We start from the raw sequence: 23,778 nt of genomic DNA, 5'->3' as shown, positions 1-23,778 counted from the left end.
TTCAGCAGGGGCAGCAGTCCACAACCCAAGTCAAAGTCCAGTCCCGCCCCCATTCCCAGGCCGCAGTGCTCAGTGCTAGCGCCTCCTTGTTGGTGAGAAATGGGAGTGTCCACTTAGAAGCACCACATGACAATGCATCTGCTGTAGACGGTAGCAGTTTGCACGATGAACTTGGTATGCAGGCGTTATGTAACCTTGGTGAAATTGAAGCATTTATGCAGCAGTTTTCTGGGTAATAATGCACTGTAACTTATTTAGTCTTAGCTTCATTTTGTAATTTTGAGAGTGGTTCTCTTTTAACAAGTTGCTTCTAGCCTTTTTTTTTGGTAACACCTCATATTTAATAATTGTACTAAGTATAATCACTGTTTTGAAGATACCGAATTAGTTCTCTAATCCCATCTTGGGTATACTTTGGACACATTAAAGTTCCTTAAAATAGTCTACATCAAATAACATTTAGATAATGTTTTTAAATGGAGATTCTACTATAAAGATATAGATGCTCCTGAACATATATTTGCATGCATTACACATAATGTCAAATCTTGCTTGGTTATAAGCTTGGGGGATTCTTGTTCTTCCTTCCTGACATGCTGCTCATTTAAAGACTTCTGCTCTTATGACAAACCATAAGTTGTTATTACCTAATTTGGAATGTTGGTTTGACCAAAGAGCAGAAACCACAGTTTCTGGTTTAGATATAATGACAAACTAATATTCGCTACAAGAGCAAAAGGTTTTACTTACTGAACTGATTATGAGTAGATGGGGAAGGAGCATGCAAACCTGAAAATTCCTTCCTTCCCCCAGTTTAATGGCCTCTGGAGCATGCTGCTTTATAGATGACTAAAGCAGTGATGCATTATTTGGTTTTCAAAACTGTTATCTAGAATGTAGGCAATAGTATTTGAAAACACGGCTGTGCCTATATTTTAGTATTAAGTACTATTATAAATTACTGTGTTGCAGTTCTTGTCACAGCATAAAAAGGTGAAAACAATTTTTCTATGTTGGTAGATACTCAATTTTCTGTAGTAGAAGATAATGCTTGGATTTTGAAGAGTATGTTAAAATGGACAAACTATGTTAGGGCTGGTGTTCTGTCACCCTGAAATCTTAAATTATTGAAACAGAACCATGCTGTAAGTGTAGTCAGTAATTTTTAAGCAGACTTGTTTTCAATTTAATGCATAATTGGAATTTGTCATAGGAATGACTTGTTGAATTGTTCTACATTTTGTACTAAGCACAGAATGTGCCATCTGATGACTGCTGAACTGTCAGATGTCTTATATAAAATCCAATTAATAATTTTGGCTGCAAGAAAACAGCTACTGCTTGGCAGTTTTCTCTTTAATGCACACGATAACTCACAAGCACATCATAAATAGAAGCATGAGTATCATTTGAAGAAAGCAACATGAAGTATTATTACTTTATAGAGATTGTGGGAATATTGGGCTGGCTAGAGATTTTTTAGGTCATGTGAGTCAACAAAGTAATGTTGTCCACTTATTGCCTGCACAAGTATCCGCATGAAATTAGGACTATGTTCTCTCTCTTTTTTAAAGCTTTTTACACATATATTAGGTTACAGCAAATTCCAGGTGTATCTCCCAGACTGTCAACCCTCTTCCTGCTTTCCATTTCATGATTATAAAATACTGGAATTCAATGTTGCCATCATGTGGTTGGGTATAGTCATAAAAGAAGGCAACTTGCTGCAACACAGCTGCCTTGGGGATTCAGTGGCTGAAGACATCCACATAAGTCACCCTAACTCCTTGGAAGAACTAATTGTGGTACTGAGTAGCTTAAAATTTGCTAATCTTCAAAAGCTTCATTCTGTTCAAGTTTTCTTAGGAGTAAGTCGGAATTTGGTGACATATACTTCTGAATAAGCATAATTAGGATTGCATTGCTCCTACATTTATTGGACTTTTTACATTTGTTTTTTGTAGTCATTTAAACATTCTATAACTGATACATTTGTCTGCTGATACTTTTTCCTTCAACACATGTCTAAGTTTAAACCTCTTTGGGTTATTTTTTGACCCATTTATTTACCATGCTACCTAAATATGTATGGTCTGTATTCATGTGCTTTAAGGCTCAATCATTCTTCCATATTGCTGCTATAAAAAAGACATGGGAGCACTCAAGCATTGTAACATTCTCTAGATGCTATACAGAGTAGCCTTGAAGTATACCAGGGGAGGATCAATGCTGGTGGCACTGAAGTGGTCACTGTGCAAACTTCCTGCACAAATTACCTTTTCCATTTTGTCTTTCCCCTGCCCCTTTTTAGGCTCAGTGCTGCAGTAATAAATCCATCATAGGGGAAGCTGGAGGAGCTTGGGGAGATTGAGAACTTTTAGGTCCCTTGTGTATGCTTAGTTTTGTTACCCAGCTTGATTTTAAAAACAAAAACCTGGAAAACTATTAGGAAGGCTTGTAGTACAGTTGGGGTATCATCAACTGTTCTGCTGCTATATTATAGAATAAAGTTCTGTTGTTAATTTGGGGTGGTAGTGGTCCCAGTCTAACCATGAACATTGGGATGTAGCTACTGTCTCTAGTCCTCACCCAGAAGTTTCCTTCACTAGCCCCAAATGGTACCACATAAAATCATAGTGCTGTGCTAGGGATTTTCTGAGTTAGCATCATGCCTCAATCTGCTACTTCCCTTATCAGTGTTTGAAACAGGCTGGTATGGAAGCAGAGACTCTGCAGCTAAAGCTGTATTTTCCTGTTTCTGGCTGGCAAATGTCTCAGCTACAGGCAACTCCCCAAACCCTACCACCATCACCAGTACAGTTACGTCTCAGGAATCATGCCTGCCTTTCTGCTGAACACTGATTAAAAGCGTTAAAATGTAAGGTGTTAACGTTCAGGGAATTTTGCTTTTCCTTCTTGGCTGGCTGGATATTTTATGTCAGGACAGGAATTAGACCCATATAGCTAATTGTTAGACACTCACCTGACTCTTTCCTCTCTTTCGTCTCCCATTCTGTTCTCTGATTAAGATGACCCAGAGCAAAACAAAAGAAAAATCAGTGTCCGCCTCTACTGCCTTTAAACTGAGTTATATGCTCTAATGTTGTAAACTTGGCAGAGCAAGCTGTTCTTCATTCCGTGTCTCTTCCAGTGTTACAGTTAGGTTGCAGTAGCCACTTTGGAGAGCATGGTTGCCTTCTGATGAGTGAGGAGAGCTGAAATATGGGGAAAGAATGGGTTATTGCCTCTCCTCAGGCAACCACGGACTGACTTCAACTGCTAGGAGATGAAGAGCATGAATGAAATGGGAAATAAAATGAATGAAATGAGAAGTTCATTTCCTGATCTTGCATGCAGGGCATGGGTTGTGTGGGCTTGGAATACCAATTTCTGCTTGTTCATCAGCAAGTTGTTGTCCCCCCTCCCCCCCAAATGGCTTCTGCAGATGCAGGGGCAGAATTTCTAGTTGTCGTATTGATGGTATTGATTATGTTTCTATAAATGCTAATGGGTTACAATTGCATTCTAGAAATAACTTTTCCTTTTTGGAAACCTACATATATATTTGATCACCAGGTTATACATCTGAATTCAATTTGGATCACATTCCCTCAGGAGTTTGGAGCTTGATGTTGTTAGTTGGAATGGTCACTGTTTTGGTGAATGAATAAAAATTAATAATAATCATTCAATAATTCAAGTAGTAGAAATATCACAATGTGAACTTGTTTTTAAAAATTGTTTTTTTGGGGTAAAGTTTGCATTCATTCTGGAGGTGTATGTTCCTTAATCATAGTTTCCTGTCTTTAGGTATTTCATGGCTTAATGTATGGCTTAATTAAAAATTGTTTTTTTGGGGTAAAGTTTGGATTCATTCTGGAGGTGTATGTTCTTTAATCATAGTTTCCTGTCTTTAGATATTTCATGGCTTAATGTATGGCTTAGTGGTTCTATACACTGGATGTTTGTAATAAAATGTGATGTGACTGAGCATTAGTTGTTTGAGGGGCAAAGCAAAACTGCATCACACATATTACAGATGTCCAGAAGTGCAGGAGAAACATTGTGAACATTGCGTGTACTACTTTGGTGCTGTGTGACCATGTGCTGTGCTTTTAATGTGTGTGCCTGTGACAAAGTAGACATGTTTGATATTCATTCATGACAGTGTTACATGGCTTTTGCTTATTCTAGTGAGTGTGTCAAACTTGTTCAAGTCATCTTGTTTGCCAGTTCAGTTTTTTCTTGTGTCTCTTTCTTCTGGCTTCCTTCATATAGTCCAGCCATTGTTCCTTTCCTAGAGGAGGAAGCATGGCAAAAAAAGAAGAAGTCCAATGTCTGTCATACTTATCTGTGTATGCATTACTAAATTCTGTGCTGGGTGGGGACCCCATGTTCTTCAGTTAAAAGTATTGATGCAGTTTTGCACCCACAGAAACTCATTAGTGTATATTCAGGCTACTACAGTATATTGTGGCAAGTACAAGGATCAAGAAGCTTCAAGGGACACTGACAGGGACTAAAAAATAGACAAGGCAAAGAAACAGTTGCATAGAAGGTTTAGCCAGTGCTGCCTAAATTGCCTTTAAAATATCTCTTTGTAATTCTGGAATTTAGAAACTAGGCTTTTGTGTATGCTATAAAGTGCTGTGACAAACATGAGGAGAGGGCCCAAGCGGAAATTAAATGGATATACATAAATAAGATGGTTTATAAAGTCTTTGACACTTTGCCTCCAGCAGGTAACAGGACTTTGTGTTAAAGTTGGTATTGATCATTGCTTTATCTTAATCCTCGTTTCCATAAAAGTTACACGTCTTAGTTTGTCGGATGTCTGAAAAGCCAGGCTTCCCACATGGAATGTTGTTTTGTTCCACGTTCATTAATAATTTTATGGTAATAATATAAGAACAGGGGCTGAAGCCAGAAGGAAGAACTGGCATTACTTCACACTTCTTACGATTGGGGGGGGGGGGGGGGCTTCTGTTGATTCAGTCTCCTGGTGGCAGCCCTTCTTGCTGCTTCTCACAGTATTCATGGCGGAGCCCTTTTTTCCTTCAGGAGTGGGTTTTCAGAAGATATAAAAAGCTGCAGCACAAAGGGGGAAGCAGTTAAAATCTCTTCAGCAAACTTGCTCTGCAGTTACTTAGGATCCAATTCATACAAAATGTGTTTATGCTATCTTCACCATGTTATAACACTTGAAAGAAAAAATGTGTCTGCAAGACACCGTAGTGGATGTATGCCCCAGAGTCATGTCAATCACAATTCTAATTGTGCATTTGTAAGCATATTTAACCTTCAAATTATATTTTTTGCGTGAAGGATTATATGATTATCCATTGTGTACTGTAGCTTTGGATGGGTACTCTGATTTGTACTGTGTTCTCAAAAGAAATCCAGTGGCTCTTTTTCATTACAGATGTGTTCCCAAACCATGGTTTGTGCTTACCATATTTTAGAACTTAAATCATGGTATAGAGATGTTTTTCTCCCCCCCCCCCAAAAAAAAATTCTACATCATATTAAACTGGAATTTACAGTAGTAAACATACCCGAAAAAAACAAAGATGGACCCCAGTTTGAGCCCATGGTTGCATGATATTTGACATTCCTTGGTGAGGGAAGGCAACAACATAGAGGAAAAGGCAACTAGACATTCAGACATAAGGAGATCAAGAAATATTACCATACTGATGCCAGTCAGACTATTTATGCAGCACAGTAATTGAAATAAAAGGGCTTCACTGGGCATTTATATTGTGCTCTTGACCACAGTGGTATTGCCTGTCACCGTATGGTAAATCGGAATTAGCTAAAACTATGGTTAATTTTTTTCCCTCTGCTCTTACTTCACTGCACTGGCCTGGGTAGCCTGATCTCATCATATCTCAGAAGCTAAGCAGCATTGGCCCTGGCTAGTATTTGGATGGGAGACCACCAAGGAATACCAGGGTCGTGATGCAGAGGCAGGCAATGGCAAACTACCTCTGAATGTCTTTTGCCTTGAAAACCCTACAGGGTTGCTGTAAGTCAGCTGTGACTTGATGGCAAAAAAAAAAAAAGGTTTGCAAACCAGAATCACTGCTCTGCTTCACCAGTCGGTCAGAAATTATGGTTGTCAAGTCAAACATCAACAACTTGAAATTCTTTAATCGTAGTGTCATTTCTTCATTTGAGCCTCTGTCAGCCTTGCAAATAAGCACAAATGTTATGAGCCCACAAAAGTTACTGTACTGCTGATAGCTGTGATGGTCATTTGTGACATGTTGAAGGCCTAAAAGGAAAATAAGAACTGGTGCTTTCAAAATTTAGGCTATCTGGATCTGATTCTAATTTGCCAGAGTCAACAAAGCAAGTGGTGTTTCTTGAGAATCTGATATGTATGTCTGTTAATCCAATGTGTTAATTCAGAATAATGAGCTGAGAAGCAAAACAAAGTTTATATTAATGCAGATAATCTCAGGGTGACTTTTGTAATTCAGTGATCAAAGCAAGAATTTTGTTTGTTGTCGTATATACAGGGAAATTGGCAAACTTCGTTCTCTGAAATGAATCCTCTGTTCTCTGTTCAAGAAGACAGTTAGAACTGTGGGGGAGACAATGTAAATCTTATATTCTAATAGCAAAGTCAGGATATCTTTGGATACTTAAATCCGGTGACTGGAGCAGTGAATGGGTAAGACAGATCTTTCTACCAACCTGAAAAGGGCCCTTGATCTGCAGAAAACTGTGAATTTTTTTAAAAATTCACTGAACAGGTTTTAAAAAATCTGAAAATGATAAAAGGAACACCTGTAGCTTTAATCAGTGAATTCCCTCAGTGGTTGCTGTTAGGCAATCACAGCATTCCAAGGCTTGCTTCTGTCAGTAAAAACAAGGGCAAGGAGGCAGAGCCCTTTCCAGGCCTATTTTGTCCACTGAGGTAGGGCATCTTGGGGCCAGACCTTGGGTTGACATCTCCAGTTTGGGAGATTCCTAGAGATTTTGGGGTGGGGTGGGAGTAGGGTTTGGAGAGGGGAGAGGCCTCAGACAGATATGCCAGTCATTTTCTTCAGAGGGGCAGTTCCCTGTTGTCTGGAGTTCAGTTGTAGTTCTGGCAGATCTCCAGGGCCCACCTGGAGGTTGGCTACCTGAGGCCTGGCAGTTTGAGTACTTTGATACCACTCGACTTGCATGACTCAGCTAGACCTGGCTGCTTGCTACTGTTCAACAGCAGCTACCCTATGAAAGCCAGTGTGGTCTAGCTGTTAAAGCTTCAGAGTAGGGCCTGGGAGACCCAAGTTCGAATCCCCATCTTGTTGCAGAAGCTCACTGGGTGATTTTAGACCAGTCACATACTTTCAGTCTAATCTACCTTACAGGGTTATTTTGTGGATAAAAAGGAGCAGAGGAAAAAAAACGTTTGCTACTTTGGTCTCCACTGTGGAGAATGGTTGGGTATAAATGAAGTAAATAACTATAGCTGAAAATGGGAGGCAGATAAAATGTAGGTTGCTGAATGCCTGAGAGGGAGAGAATGGGGCAGGGAACTGTGGCACCACACAACTGGGCTGCAGTTTTCCTAGGCAGAGGCTGCTGGGGAGAGGGAGAGAGGGAAAGCTTAAGACAGAAGAACAGATAAAGGTAGGTTGGCTGTTGGGCGGGAAGGAGATAGGGCTGGCAATTCCAGATTAGAAAATCCCTGGAGATTTGGGGGTGGAGCCTGGGGAGGGGACTCAGAAGGGTATAGTGGCATAGGTTTCCTCCTCCAAAGCAGCCATTTCCTCCAGGGGAACTGTCGTTGCCAACCTCCAGGTGGGGGCTGGAGCTCACCCAAAATCACAACTGCTCTCCAAATGACAGAGATCAGTTCACCTAGAGAAAATGCCTTTGGAGGGTGGCGTATGTGGCATTATACTCTGCTGAAGTTGCTTCCCTCCCTGAACCTGTACTCCCAAATCTCTAGGAATTTCCCAACCTGGAGCTGGCAACTGTAAAGAGAACTGATATTTGTAGTAGAGAGATCCACTGTGATTCCTGGAGAGCCACCGCTACCACCACTGCTGCTGTATGGGGGGGGTGCGGGGGGAGTGATGGGCAGAAAGAGAAAGTGATGGGGTGGGGGCCAGAAAGAGAGACGAAATGACAGGCACAGAGTGGAAGAGAGAGAGAAAGAGAGAAGGATTGCAGGAGGGAGAAAGAGGGAGGGAGAAAGAGTATGAGAGAAGTAGGGGGAGAGGGGAGGAAGCAAAGGTGGGCAGTTTCTTGTGGGTGGGCAGTTTCTTGTGGGTGGGAGGAAGCAAAGGTGGGCAGTTTCTTGTGGGTCCCCACTTGTAATTCATATAATTTATAACATACCAGTGTAGAACAGGCCTTGGCAATTTACACACAGCAGTGCATACAAGTGTTTAGCATGTGCACATGGCATGTTAGGGTATGTATGGGAGAAACTATGAATCTGACCTCATCTGTTTTTTCATCCTTCCTTTTTCTGGCCCAGCTGTATCAGACCATGATTCCATTCAGCATTCTGTTTCCAACAGTAGCCAAACAGGTGCTTCTGAATAAATCAAAACAGCCATTAATGGTGATGTGGCAATGAATTCTGTATATCAGTTATGTATTATTAAATGAAGTACCTGCTTTATTTGTTCTAAACATCCTGCCAATCAGTTTTGTTGGGTGATCCCAAGTTTTGATGTAGCGCATTGGAAATTCTCCCCATTGCTAATTTTATAAATTACTATATCTTTTCTTGGTCATGTTTTTTCTGATATGTCCAGCTTTTAAAATTCTTCCCGTATAAGGAAGTTACCCCTGTACCTTGGCTGTTTAGATCTTCTTCAGCTCTGATGCTCTTTTGGACATGGGATAACAACACAATAATATAAATACTGCCGCAATATAAATAGGTTTAATCAGGGGTCATTTCGTAGAAAAAGAGGGGCAGGAGCTCATTAGCATAACTTATTAGCATAACTTATTTGCATATGCCACACCCCCTGTCATCACCGGAAGTATGTCAGAAGGCAACACCAACCGCTCATGCTCCACTGGACTGTTTTGGATTGCTAGCTATTGGGGGGGGGGACATGCAGATCTGTCCTCACAGAGGAGGGAGAGCTTGACTCTGAATAAAACTTGGGATTAAAATAAAACTTGGTCTTAAAGGTGCCACTGGACTGTTTTGGATTGCTAGCTGGGGGGGGACATGCAGATCTGCTCTCACAGAGGAGGGAGAGCTTGTACCTGAAGGCAGGGGAGGGCTCTGCAACTTACCTGGCTGCTTCTTGCTCCTCATGGCCCAACTGAGGACTGCTCGGAGCAGGGGATGGGGCCTGCCCCCTGAGCTCCTTCCTGCCGGAGCTCTGCTCCTGTGCGTTCCTGCAGGAAATGACCCCTGGGTTTAATGCATTGTGATGCTGGCTGTCTTACAGAATGTTAATGAGTTGATTTAGCTAGGTACAAAGACCAGGCTCAAGAAAATTCCAGGGACAGGATAGTGAAATGTGTGTGCATTTGTAATGCTGTGGGAAAATGCTTGGCTGTGTGTGCTAATCTGTATTTTTGATTGTGACCAATTTGGACACACTGCTTCAGACCATCAAAAGATTTTTTCCCTTGAGTTATAATTATATGTAAACAAAATAACTTACATGTGGATGAGAATTCTGTAAAAGGAATTAAGAGTACATGTTCTTATTACTGCAGCCTTTTCACAAAGATGAAACATTATTTAAATCTATTTTGTATTTTTCTTTAATAGGTAAGTTCAGTTCTACACTCTACGAGGCAGGGGGCTGCGATATGTCGCTTGTGAATTTTGAGCCAGCTGCAAGAAGAACATCTAATATCTGGTGTGTTTTTTGAAAGCCAGTCTTTGTATTATATGCCACAATGCTGGCTATAAAGACAGTTTTGAAATATTCTGAAGTGTCTGTGTACTCTTGTGAAAGCCTAGGATCACCTATAAAATTGAGATTTGAGGTATATAGGAACAGTTAGGTCCTCTTTGGTCAAATAAAGCTTGGGTTTTATAGCATATTTCAAGTGTCCAAAGAACTTCATGTACTTTCTTAGAGCAATCTTGAGGGTCAGGCTGTATTGTTATCCTTACATATTACGAGGCAGGGTTTTTTTGTATGTAATAGGTGAAATTATTATTTGATTTGTAGTTGTTTTTTAAGTTTTATCTAGAAACATGGGTTTCTTCTGGGGGGCTTGGCTGGCATGAAGTTGACTCCGCATACTATTTATAAATCAAAATAATATAATTTTCCTTTGTGTTTATTGTAACATGACAATTTCTGTTTCAGTTTTTAAATCTTTCTTTAATTTGCTATCTGGCAAAAATAAAACATGTATCCCCCTCCCCCGCTTCTTTTCAAACTCTTAGAGGCTTTACACAGGAGTGAAATTTAGGCAATGCCTGTATTTTAATTTGCTGGGAATGATTTTTTTTCCATAGCTTTGAGTACTTCCCAAAAACAATTCAAGCCATGGGAAAGAACTGGGTTTTAATGCCTGGGGTTTGACGCTGTTTGCCTCAACCTAGGTTTGCTTTTTTTAAATATATTTTTAATTGGGTTTTTACTATAATGCATATACCTATAACATATCTTATATCAACATTCCATCCCGTTAACACCCTATATTACAAATATATTCTGAACAGCAACAAGTCAAACAAGCGTAATTACATTTTTCTTCTAATCAATGACTAAATAAAGTTATTTTTGAGTACATACATCCATTATTAATATTTCTTAAGATTTAACTTCATCATTTATGAATTTGTAATCTCTATAAATACTAAGCCAACCATCCTTCAAAATCAACCTTGTTCTCTCAAAGCAAGATGCTGGAAAAATTCCTACTTGTTCCAGTATCCAATAAATTTCATGTTTCTATAATAAACATGTCATAGGTTTTGAAAATTTATATTATATTATGTTAATTTTATGTTTATTTAATTTTTTACTATTATTTCAATATTTTCATTGTCTACCTCCCAACTATTCAAGTCAGGGTTGTCCTTTAGCAAAATTAGTATAAAATCTTTAATTAATTTTACTTTAGGGAAATACTATAACATCAGATATTCTCCACTAATTTCTTAAATGTTTTCCATACATTGATTTCTAATATATTTTATCACTATGCTTAATCATTTTCCTATACAACATACATACCAATCCCCAAAATTTACTATCACATACCTAATTATCCACTCCAACATTTAATTAATATTAACTTAACCCTCTTCCATACCACTTAATTACCTTCTATAACTCTGCTATCTCCTTTTTACCACCACCCTTTAATTTATGACCTCTCACACTTACCACTGTAATCTGTAAACTAACAACACATTAATCAGGTCAATTCATTCCAATTTATACACTCTCAAAAAGAAAAAAAAGTTACATAAACATTATTACCTTTTCCTTTCCCCTTTAAATATATCTTGATCTGACTTAGTTTATCCACTCCAACATTTAATTAATATTAATTTAACCCTCTTCCATACAACTTAATTACCCTCTATCACTCTGCTATCTCCTTTTTACTACCACCCTTTAATTTATATCCACTAACACTTCCCACTATAATCTGTAAACTAACAACACATTAATCAGGTCAATTCATTCCATTTTACACACTTTCAAAAAGGGAGAAAAAGAAATTACATAAACATTTTTTTCATATATTTTAATTTGTCTTCTATGGATCTAGAGCCTCATTTTCCGTAGCAACATGTCTGTGTTTTTTCCTCTTACAGGAGTGATAGTTCATTTCCAATCTCCCCTCAATAGCTCTCGAAAAATCATACCTCAATACTATGTTGTCCTTTTTAGACTTCCAAACAAATCGTTCTTGTCTTTTCCTTTTCCAATTTTTCTCCTTTTTGAGAAACAATCTTTGTACCTTTCTTTTTGTTGCCTCCCTCTTCAAATAGCTCACTTTAATCGTCTTCTTAATTCGCCTTTGGTTCAATAGATATGGCATCTCCATACTTTCCTTTTCTTGCTGACACCCAGAAATCTCCTCAGAACTCTGATCGCATTGTTCTGATTTTTCAGTACTCTCTGTCTCCAATTGAGGGTTGTGTAAGCTTACAAACGCTTGTTCAATACCCTTTTGTATTCCCTCCTTCAAGATCCTTAGAAATTGCTCTACCGACAGTTCTCCCACCAAAGTATTTTCATCAGTTTCATCCTCCATGTTGGTTCCCCTTGCAAACGCCATTTTAATCACTCTGTTCACACAAGTTCATTCAGGTTTCGTAACTAGATATCATTCAGTTGGAATTTCGGACCCGTTCTATATCCACTATAGTTCTTTTCCAAAGAGAACAACCACTGTTATCCCGGGGGAAAAAAAATGGTAGTTGACACTCAGCTCATTCCCTCTCAGCTTCTAGCTGCTTTCTTTTTCCATTTTGGACCTTTACATTCGGGGTATTTTACTAACCTTCTTTAAACTTGAAGATATATGTACTCACAGTTCTTTTATTTGAAATTTCCTTCTGTATTGCTTTGTTGCTGTAATTTTAATCCATACAAATGCAAACATAGATAAAACGGGAGGCGGCGGCTGTGAGGAACATGGAGGCCATGCTTCCCTTTACAAACCACTCCTGCTTCGGCGCAAGAAACCGCCCCCCCCCCCCCGCATTGTCAGTCACAGGAGGGGCCACAACAAAGCTCCCTGCTCCAGATCTCTCTCTGGGAGATCTGGCAGGGGTCTCCCGGGTACTGGGAGGCCTCATAAGAAGCGGAAATGAATTGGGTGTCTCGGAGCAATCTGAAGACTGCCTGTTGCCGTGCCGTGCCGACAGGAAGTCCCATCACTCAACCTAGGTTTTTGATTCACTAGCAAATTTGCCCATGGAGTCCTTTGCAAGGAAGTGAGTCATTAAGCAATACTGGGCACAAATTTGGTAAAAATCTGCTAAAAATTTGGGTGCAGTCTGAATATTGAGAACTAACATGGTTGTTCTTTTAAGCAAAATTATAAAATGGTTATTACAAAGCAAACTCAGAGGGAAATGCTATTTGCAATAGCCAAATAAAGTTTTTAGGCAAAATTATCTTTCCCCTCGCAGTTTAACTCAGATGGCACTGTCTGTCAGGGTCCCACAAATGTGCAGGTTCCAATAATTCCTTTTGTTCTAAGCCATTGTAAACATGGAATTAGCCATTTTGTACTAGGCATACACATTAGCTGATTAATCCCAGTGAATGAGTACATGTTGCAACTGGCTTGTCCCTAATTCTAAACCATTCCACAATTGGATATGTGTCCCCCTACCCCTTGGTCCTGAACCTTCACTATTGCCAGAGGGAGGATGTGTAAAAAAAAAAGTGAATGAGGACTAAGCAAAGAGGGCCAATATTCTACTGTAAATATCTTCCTATCCCTATTGCTAGAGAGAGGGTGTATTAAAAAAAATCACAAGTAATGAGGACTAAGAAAATGAGGGCTAATATTCTGCTGCAAATAGGCAATTCCAAGAACAGAAGACAAACAGGCAGAATCTACAGATGCTTCCTGACAAGACCTCATCAGGGAAAAGGTATGACAGGCAAAAAACACACAAACTCACAGAACTGGATCTTGGCTTTCTAGGGAGCTGATTCTGAAACGGAGATGTGTCTGTGCCCCTCAGACTTCTCTCATGGCTTAAATGTTTCTGAAAATTATAAATCTGTTCAAGGCAAATAAAGGAAAATGTTGTTAATCATTATAATCTGAAATTGCATGTTAGATATGCTATGATGTGAGTAGTCAAGATGGTCAATTGTTAAGATCAGAAATATATTAAAAGAATCTTGGAAGACATGTCAAATGGTTATTTAAGATCACCAGAAACATAGTTTCTGCACATGGAATGTTCAGAGCATCTAACTGCTAAGAACTGAGGAAGAAGAGTTGCCATGTTCATAACTGATCATTGCCAGCACACTTTTTTGGAAGTGTAAAATGTCAATTGTTGGGCTAGGTTAGGTTTTCTCAAACATCACCCATTACTGGATAATTGTAATAAAGACAGTTTTTAACCTTCTGAGTATTCAGTTCCTTGAAAGAAGGGGGAGACAATACCCCAAAAGGTGTTTTGTTTTACTTGCTGCTTCAGTTTTGAGTGACTGTTAGGATGTTCACACACAATTGTCCTTTGCTTAAATCCATGCTGCTTTTTCTTTAGCAACTTATTTCAAAATAGGGTAATGAATATTCTAGAAATGACAAAAAATGAATAATTTCTCATACCAGAAATAGGATTGTTACTTTGCTATCAAACTGAAGCCCTCCTTTTATTGTTACAGTGACACGGACTCTCATGTATCAAGTTCTACCTCAGTTCGTTTTTATCCACATGATTTAGTAAGTTTGGTTTTTTTGCACTCACAATTTCTTTATAAGCAAATGGTCAAACATCACTTTATAAGCATTGATACAGTGTGATTATACCATGTATATGAATGCAAGACTCAGTCATTGATTCGGCTGTTTAGCAGCTAGAGAATGCAGAGATCATTTTGCATGCATTTTCTGTGCTTCAAATAGCTAGATGTGAGAGCAATGTTGCTACCCTCAGAGATGGGAAAAGATTTCTCAAGTCTTACTTGAAGCATAGTTTGGATTGTTCACTGTTCATTTTCATGGTTTAGGTCATGGTTTGAGTCCAGCAGCACCTTAGAGACCAACCAGATTTTCAGAATATAAGCTGTCAAGAGTCAAAACTCCCTTTGTCAGATTTAGGTCATGTATATTATAGCTTCATAAGTGTTCACCTCATCAATTAAAATACTCTAGAATAACTGTTGCTCTGGAGGAAATGGAGTCTCTCTACGCAGAGCCTGGTTTTCTGCTGTGCCATCTGTGCACTGTCTTTGATCCCTGAAAAGGGTCTGCATTTAGATTTGTAGAAATAACTAGCCAGTTTTTGAAAGAGTGACTGCAGTGAATACAAATCTTATCTGTACACGCAAGCTCAAACCTGCTGTTTGAGTGTTTTTACCAAGAGCAGTATGTCCCCGTCCCATCCCCCCCCCCCCGTAAGAGGGTAGGGGGTCAGAGGGATAGTTTATTTCAAAGCCATCATTTTTAGGATGCAGAAATAAAGTATAAAGCAACTTACTATTGATTTTGTTGTAGCTTTCCCTTCCCCAGATCAGGCTGAACAGGTTGCTGACCATAGATACAGATCTCCTGGAACATCAAGACATTGATCTAAGCCCTGATCTGCATGACCATTTGCAACCTCCAGAGGAAGCAGCCAAAAAAGTCAAACACTATTATCGCTTTTGGATCCTACCGAAGATCTGGATTGGTATCAATTTTGATAGGCTAACTCTTTTGGCATTGTTTGATAGGTGAGATCTTATGTGTGCATATTATTCTAACACAGTTCAAGAAGGTAGCTGCCAAGTGTAATTAACTGATTTAAATTAAAACTCAATTTAAGGTAGAACTCAGAGGGAAGCAGATTAACACTGTTCTGCAAAACTTTGTTTTGGTACTAGAATGGATTATAGTTGGACTCAATCCAAAGGTCTACCAATAGAATGAGTTCAAGGAAGTAGATATTTCCCACCTTCCCCCAGTAATCCATTGTGTCCCTTTCCCCCAACTGCTGGGGTTATGGGACTGTCCAGGGTGATATATCCAGCAGTACGATGGTGAAGTATCTATAGCAACGAAGAGGAATTGGGTGAAATCATCTTTGCTCACTTTTATGCAAGTGCAGCTTGTTCTACAGCTGCTCTGCTAGAATGAGGAGGCTTCCCTGGCCAATTCATACTTCTACTGCAGGCCTTTCCATAGTTGCCATGTGGCATCATGCTGTGGAGAGACCCTCAAAAGCTACTTTTTTGTTAGTTGTTGGGGGAAATGGTTGGCAGGAAAGCTCCCTTTCCATGAATGTGTTTAGTTCATGGGATCTGGAGCCAAACCCATTGACTTAAATACAAGTCACTATTGCAGCAGTTTTAAAAAAATCAAGCTTCCCAAACAACTCACTAGAAAATAGCATTTGGAAGCCAGCTTTTAAAAGCACCAGAATGGTATTTAATGCCAACCGAAGCCTATTGGCTAGTTCCATTCAGAACATCACAAAGTTGAAGGGCTGGGGAAAATGTGAGATGGTTGTTTGTTTTTTTAAAAGGAACCTGAATAAAGGTGCCAAAATCATGTTAGTATATGTTCATTGCTGTGACTGATTTGTGAAACTCTTCAGGTAGTTATGACAAGTATCAATACATTAGGTTTCTTTGAGCTTGTTTTCATCCATGTTACCAGTGCGATTTTAAACAAATGTATTTCAATTAGTGATTATTGTGGATTGAATTTTAAATGTGCGTGGCTTTTATGTGTGCCCTTATGAGAATATGAGAGAATGCAATTGAACTATCCTTTTAGTACTCACTTTTAGTATGATGGGTCTGAGCATTTTTTGTTCGGCTCTTCCTCAGGTAACCTTGGATATTTCTCTTTAGATCAAGTTTTTGCTTGCTTAATCATGTACAACTGCAACTACCGTATTTGGTGTTCCGGACCTTTTCTGGAAAGTTTTTCTCACTTCTAGTGACATATTATAGTTAAGATTTTGCAGGATGGTAAATATATTTTTCCAGGGCTCTTTTTGTAGAAAAAGCCCAGCAGGGACTCATTAGCATAATAGGCCACACCCAACAGCAGAAACTCATTAGCATATTAGCCACACCCCAACAGCACAGTTCATTAGCATATTAGAGGTTTTAGCTGTAGTGGGCGTGGCCAACTCTGAAGCCAGCCGGAACTCCGTGCCTGTGCGTTCCTGCCCCAAAATAGCCCTGTTTTCTATCTTGGTGCTGTACTGGATGACAATTTTCATTACATCTCTGGTTCTGAAATATGCTGAGCACCTTGAATTGCTGCAGAACCATGGTAGAACTGTGCTTGAAGAAAGCTGTGTAAACAGCAAGTTCATCAAACTTTGAATATTGATGGCATAGGAATTTTGGTGTTTGCTTTCTTACATTCCTGCATTTTTTATTCCTATCACAAATCTGTTTGGTTTCTCGATACCACATGCTTTTTTTGTTTCTCCATAGGAATCGGGAGATCTTGGAAAATGTTCTGGCAGTTATTCTGGCTATCCAAGTAGCTTTCTTGGGTTCTCTGCTCCTCATAGAAGGCTTTTTCAAGGATATCTGGGTCTTCCAATTTTGCTTGGTAATTGCCAGCTGCCAGTATTCCTTGCTCAAGGTAACTTCTGTCCTCAGTGTCAGTTTTGTATGCTAATACACTTAGTTGTATCATACCACTCCTTGCAGTCAATGGCAGAAAAGTCTTTTGCTGTAGGTACTTGCGCTGACAGACCATTTCACCAATAGCTGTGCATAGTGGTAGTATACAACCCGTTCTTTTTATGACTTGTATAACCAGCTGTGTTTTAGTAGTCACCCTCTAAAAGTGGAGACTTGTATCTAAATGTAATAATGTATTTGCAAAAAGTTTTTGCCTGTTGCTGTAATATACTGAAATCTAATCAGCTATGTAAGATTGCTTCCATATAAAGAATTATTCTTGGACTCCCCCCCCCCCCCCACACTCTTGGTACAAACTTGCTTTCCTTAGATTTGTGAGAATCTGCTGTTGAAGTGTTCCAAGATATTAAATATTAAAATGCACATATCCAGAGTCAGTTACTTTTACTTATTAATAATGCAGAACAACCAGAACTGATTCATCATCATGTAGTTACTCTGGGTGGGTCTATATTTTGGGTGGACCTATATTTTTGTGTATCTATTTGTGTATCTATAGGCATAGTTTCCTGATGGAAGACAAAAAGATCACCAGCAAGCAAACCTAAAGTGTATATTCTGGATGGGGAAATTTAAAAATCTCGCCATACAAACTAATGTAATGTTGATGACTTAATCAGAAATTGATATCATCCTTCCTTTGGCACCTTTTGGTATTTGAAACTAAATCAGTTTGGGGGTGGAGTAGGACTTCAATTATCACCTTGACATGCTGGTATATTTTGCCTTGGGGATGCCCAATAGTGCTTGCAGACTAAAAGATCAGTTAAGATGTTTTATAACAGGTGTTTTTTTGGGGGGGTTGTGCCCACCTGAGCTTATGGTTTTGATTATGCCTCATTTTTATAAGTTATTAGATTTTTACTTCTTCAGAGAATTTCCATTGCCTGTATTCCAAGTCTCATTTGTGTATCCTAGCACTTTGAATTTCCATTGCCTGTATTCCAAGTCTCATTTGTGTATCCTAGCACTTTGGTGTGATATGAGGTTTCCACTTCCACCTATGGCAACACATGCTAAGCTAGGGACTGCTTTCTTTGTGGGTATGAAAAGCTTGATGAAATCACATTACCTGGGAATTTGTCCTGGGGTACACGGATATCCTTTGGATCTATCCTGAAGAGATCTGTATTCCATAGTTATTAAACCTTAAGTAATGTTCTTCTTTCTGTCTTTCCTGTCAACTTTCTAGAGCGTCCAACCAGATTCCTCTTCTCCTCGGCATGTAAGTTATACAATATAACATTTCAGTATTCTAAGAACATAAGAACATAAGAGATGCCAATGTTGGATCAAGCCAATGGCCCATCCAGTCCAACACTCTGTCACACAGTGGCCAAAAATACCAGGTGCCATTGGGAGGTCCAGCAGTGGGGCCAGGACACTAGAAGCTCTCCCACTGTTGCCCCCCCCCAAGCACCAAGAATACAGTGCATCACTTGCTCCAGCCTAAGAGTTCCTATCTATCCCTTGTGGCTAATAGTCACTGATGGACCTCTGCTCCATATGTTTATCTAATTCCCTCTTGAAGCCATCCATGCTTGTAGCCACCACCACCTGCTGTGGCAGTGAATTCCATGTGTTAATCACTCTTTGGGTGAAGAAGTACTTCCTTTCATCTGTTCTAACCCAACTGCTCAGCAATTTCATTGAGTGCCCACAAGTTCTTATATTGTGAGAAAGGAAGAAAAGTACTTCTTTCTCTACATGCTCTATCCTATGCATAATCTTATAAACCTCGATCATGTCACCCCTCTAGGAAGCCTACAGTTCTGCTGGTATTCTTGGCACTGTGGAAACATGAGGAAAAAGAGCTCCTCTGGGGCACTTATTGTATTTAACACAGTTGTAATGCACATGCTTTTATTCGTATAAGAAATGCATCATTACGCAGAGATGTAAAATTTCTAAAAATTGTGACATTTTCTGAGTGGGATTGAAACATATGCAATACTTTCCTGTCATAGTTTTCCTATCAAACTTTTTTTACTGGTTGAACAACATAAAATGCATCACTTATAACTTAGTATATAAAATTATAAAGTAAAGGTAAAGGTTCCCTTGCTCGAAAGCCAGTCGAATCCGACTCTAGGGTTACGGTGCTCATCTCCGTTTCAAAGCCGAAGAGCCAGCGCTGTCCGAAGATGTTTCCGTGGTCATGTGGCCAGCATGACTAAACACCAAGGCGCACGGAACGCTGTTACTTTCCCATCGAAGTGGTACCTATTTATCTACTTGCAATTTCTTGCTTTCGAACTGCTAGGTTGGCAGTTAGTATAAAATTATACAGGTTGTATAATATAGGTTGTATAAAATTATACAGTGCAGCATATTTATGTAATTTAAAGTATAATTTATCTTTTTCTATAATAAAATTGCAAGTCCTCAGACTTTATCATGCTATACATTTTGTGTGAAACCATTTGCCTTAAGTAGCATTTTACTCAGTCTAAAAGAAGAAATGTCTCATAGGAGTTTCTTTCAGTATTCTCCCAAATTTTCTATTTTTTCTCATCAGAAAAATTGAAAAAAATACCTCATTAAAAACAGGGAACACCTGGACTTTTTCGAATTGTCTCTCTCTAGTTACTTGTAACTCATTTGTGAGGGTTGTGGGGTTAACGTGTCCAAGCTCCTGACACTTTACAGTATACTGAAGAGGGAGATTTGGGTAGAAGGATGTCCAAAGCCTGCCCAAGTATACATGCACGCTCCTCGTCCCCCCAGCAATTCCTAATGGGGCCCAGTTTCCATTATACTAATTGTAACTACTTGAGTAATAACAAATGTAACCAAAAAATTATGGAAGTGTTAAACATTGAATGTAGGCAAAGTATACAAAAATACTGCGAACAATGGAATTTAAAATAATATTCTGTGCTTAATGCATAAAACTGGGTCACATAGTTTAAAGAAATATGTACACCGTAATGTAATGGAAGCTGCAAAGAAATCTGATAATTACACAGTGCATTAGCTGAAGTATCGGAAGTGGAACTCTTGGGTCTTTGCTAGAAGCATGTGTTATCTAATTATGAAATTGCAGTTTAATGAGAATCTACAGTGCTTTCAAAGCAAGGTCTAGTGTCCATAGATTTGCAAGATTTTTATATTAGAACAACATAATAGAAGTCAGCATGTAATTTTCATTTGATCTGGCATGCAAGATGAAGTTTCACTATTTACCTTAGGAGGAAAGAATACTCATGATTCATAACTTGGATTAACCAATCTTGTATTTTCAGGGTCATAACCGAATCATAGCCTATAGCAGGCCTGTTTATTTCTGTATATGCTGTGGCCTCATTTGGCTGTTGGACTATGGCAGCAGGATCACTTTTATGGCAAGGTTCAGATTGTATGGGATGGCTTTCACTAATCCAATTTTGCTGCTTTCAGCAAGGGATTTGATTATAGGTGAGTAACTTCTTCATACATTTTGCCCTAATCTAGTAGTATTTTTTGTTTAAGATTATTCATTTTATCACAGTGGGGATGGTTTAAGTTCATTTTCTATAAAGAAAAGTCTTAAACAGTCTTTCCAATCCAGTAACGGAGCTCAGATGAAAATGCAAGGTCCACACAGTGGAATATTTAGGAAAGCGACTGAAAGAGTTGAGTGTAGGCAAGTGTCTTCATATGGTTAACTACTATATTAGGCAGGCACATGTGAGCAGAGTTGCGCCCCAGTATAAACAGTTCAGAGGATGCACCTCTGAGCTCACTTGTTTTGTAACCATTGTTTTCCCTCGTATTGAAGCCTGTGGAAAGATTGAGTGCTCAGATAGATCCTTCCTAACCCATCTCATAATTGGTGAGTGTTACGTAATAGGGAAGAGAGACACGAATACATGCTGATTAGGCCAATTTCACCTGTAGGCCATGTGTTTTCTGGTGCTGTTAAACTGAAATAAATTGCAACAACATGCATATTCCCTCCACTGTCTGTATGTCTCTTCTGTGAGGGCACTGAAGTTGACCTTACATCTGACATCTTAATGCCACCATAATTGCCACAATGCGTCTGGCCCACACTTTTTGTCTGTCCCTCCCGGCTTCTCAATTCTACGATCTCAGCTCCTCTCGTGGACAGGCATTTTCTTATTGAATGTGTCCTGTTGAGATAAAGAGGAACGAAGAGCAAACACTTTTACTTTAATGTGCAAGGTGCCTTCACTGACTTAAAGCTGAGAAAGCATTGCTCTGGTTGAAATTGAAAAACAGATCTCTCCTGCTTTCAGCGGCCACTTTAGGTAACGTCATTTCTGTCTTTCTTCGTGTTAAATAGCATTGGTAGCTACCTGAAATTAGAATGTGATGGCTGGGTGAAATAATTTCTCCTGTGCGATTGGAACAGGTATATTCTCCATAATTAAAGTTGAAAGAGAGCCAGTTGATCTAATATGTACTTACTTGTTTTTCTCATGCTTTTGTTTTCTGTAGTGTTTACGCTATGCTTCCCTATTGTGTTCTTCATTGGTCTTCTGCCTCAGGTGAACACGTTTGTGATGTACCTCTGTGAACAGTTAGATATTCATGTCTTTGGTGGTAATGGTGAGTTGAGCTTTCACATTTCCTGGTAATCATAGAGTATCAACTTTTAGCCAAGTGTGAAGACTTACTCAGAATCTCAATTCATAGTGTACCCTTTGCAAATAGTCTTTCAAGGCTTCATTGAAGCAGCTGCCTACTATCAAATTAAAACATTTCAGAAGCCTCGTGTAAATTTAACTCATAGCAACAACTGGTAACATCTCAAAGAAACGTTTAAAGCCTTGCTGATTGGGAAGGGGAATGAAAAGGTGTTTTAAAGAAGTACCACACCTTATCAAAAAAGGTCACTGTGCTATCCAAAGGATGCTACCAGCACTTTCATAAAGACATTTCAGGTAGCTTTCTAAATCATATATGGCTCAGGTGCTAGGCACGGAATTGCATGTTTGTAGTACAAGTGTTAGGGGCTGCGGTGGCTGAAGTGGTTAAGATGCTGAACTGCAGACTGGAAGGTCGGTAGTTCAGCAGTTCAAAACCCAAGTGCCACATGACGAAGTAAGCACCCGTCTGTGGTCCCAGCTCCTGCCAACCTAGCAGTTCAAAAGCAAGAAATTGCAAGTAGATAAATAGGTACTGCTTCAGTGGGAAGGTAACAGCGTTCCGTGCGCCTTGGTGTCAAGTCATGACCACGGAAAAGTCTTTGGACAGCGCTGGCTCTTCCGCTTGGAAACGGAGATGAGCACCGCACCCTAGAGTTGGATTTGACTGGCTTTTGAGCAAGGGAAACCTTTACCTTTACTAGTACAAGTGTTATATTTTCCTGTTTGAGAGCTGGGTTGATTCGACATCCAGAGAATAGAGATGTTTCCTGAGAGCAAACATTTAAATCTTACACAGCAACTGAATAACATATTTGTGTTTTGGTTTTAAATTGCAAGAAAATGCCACCATTATGCATAATAACTTAGTTTTTGGACAGCCAGAAAAACAAAAACCTCTTTGAATTTACATGTTAATTCTCCAGGTGACTGTGTTGGGTGTCTGAGAGAACACTTGCTATAAAACTTGAGTATTGCAAATCTCGCTTAGCCAGAGAGGTGAACGGAGCAGTGATGCATAGTGGTTAGAATGTCCAGCTGAGATCTGGAAGACCTAGGTTTGAATCACTGCTCTGCCGTGGAAGTTTGCTGCATGACCTTAGGCCATTCTTACACTCTCAGCCTAAACTACCTCACAGGGTTCTTGGGAGGATAAAATGGAAGAGAGGGGAACAATGTAAGCGGCTTTGGGTCCCCACCCTGGGGAGAATGGCAGGGTATAAAACACCTCTGAAAGATAATTCATATTTTAAAACCTAAGGCTTAAGTTACTGTCACCTAATTTTTTGTTGACATATCTGTCTTTAATGTTCTAGCCACCACAAGCCTGCTTGCAGCACTTTACAGTTTTATCTGTAGTATTGTGGCGGTAGCGTTGTTGTATGGATTGTGTTACGGTGCCCTAAAGGTGAGCAATACCACTGGTGCTATACTTGTTGCATATTAAAATCATAGGCTAGATAATTTATTTTCTACACTTGATATTATGACTTAGAGAATTTGCTAAATTGAATTTATGTTCTGTTGTCTAGCTTTGTAACATTACATCTGGTTGATACGCTTATTTAAAGCCTTGTACACTTTAGAAAGTGTCTTGCCCCCGCAACTGTTGCAACTTCTGCCCTGTTTCTGATTTTGCTTATCAGTCAGAGTAACGTTTATAACTGACACACACCTCTCTGGTGCATGCATACTAAGTAAATCTGTTAATTTGTAAGTCTTTCTTTACCTTGAGTAATTAAAAATGTTTCTAACAGTGCAGTCCCATGCAGAGAGTCTCCAGTCTGCCCACTGAAATCAACGTGATATGCTTGGAATGACCGTGTAGGATTGCACTGTAAATCAGTGTAGCCTTTTAAATTCACTAGATTGTGTTTATCTACTGTATA

The 23,778-nt window shown here is 39.3% G+C and overlaps 1 protein-coding gene across 1 annotated transcript in view; it reads left to right on the top strand.

Annotated features, from left to right (window-relative positions):
- PCNX1 (pecanex homolog 1 (Drosophila)) overlaps window positions 1–23,778 on the top strand; it is a 116,296-nt gene that overhangs the window by 58,228 nt on the left and 34,290 nt on the right. Inside the window, exons 10-18 of the mRNA XM_015425764.1 lie at window positions 6–174; window positions 9,749–9,839; window positions 14,313–14,370; window positions 15,145–15,362; window positions 17,082–17,235; window positions 18,490–18,522; window positions 20,543–20,714; window positions 21,741–21,851; window positions 23,206–23,297. Of these exons, the coding sequence (XP_015281250.1) occupies window positions 6–174; window positions 9,749–9,839; window positions 14,313–14,370; window positions 15,145–15,362; window positions 17,082–17,235; window positions 18,490–18,522; window positions 20,543–20,714; window positions 21,741–21,851; window positions 23,206–23,297 (1,098 nt within the window). The remainder of the gene's footprint in view (window positions 1–5; window positions 175–9,748; window positions 9,840–14,312; window positions 14,371–15,144; window positions 15,363–17,081; window positions 17,236–18,489; window positions 18,523–20,542; window positions 20,715–21,740; window positions 21,852–23,205; window positions 23,298–23,778) is intronic.

Source organism: Gekko japonicus, unplaced genomic scaffold (genome assembly GCF_001447785.1).
Source record: "Gekko japonicus isolate JY-2015 unplaced genomic scaffold, Gekko_japonicus_V1.1 scaffold1818, whole genome shotgun sequence".
Taxonomy (NCBI): Eukaryota; Metazoa; Chordata; class Lepidosauria; order Squamata; family Gekkonidae; genus Gekko; species Gekko japonicus.
This window is presented reverse-complemented; position numbering and strand designations above follow the sequence as displayed.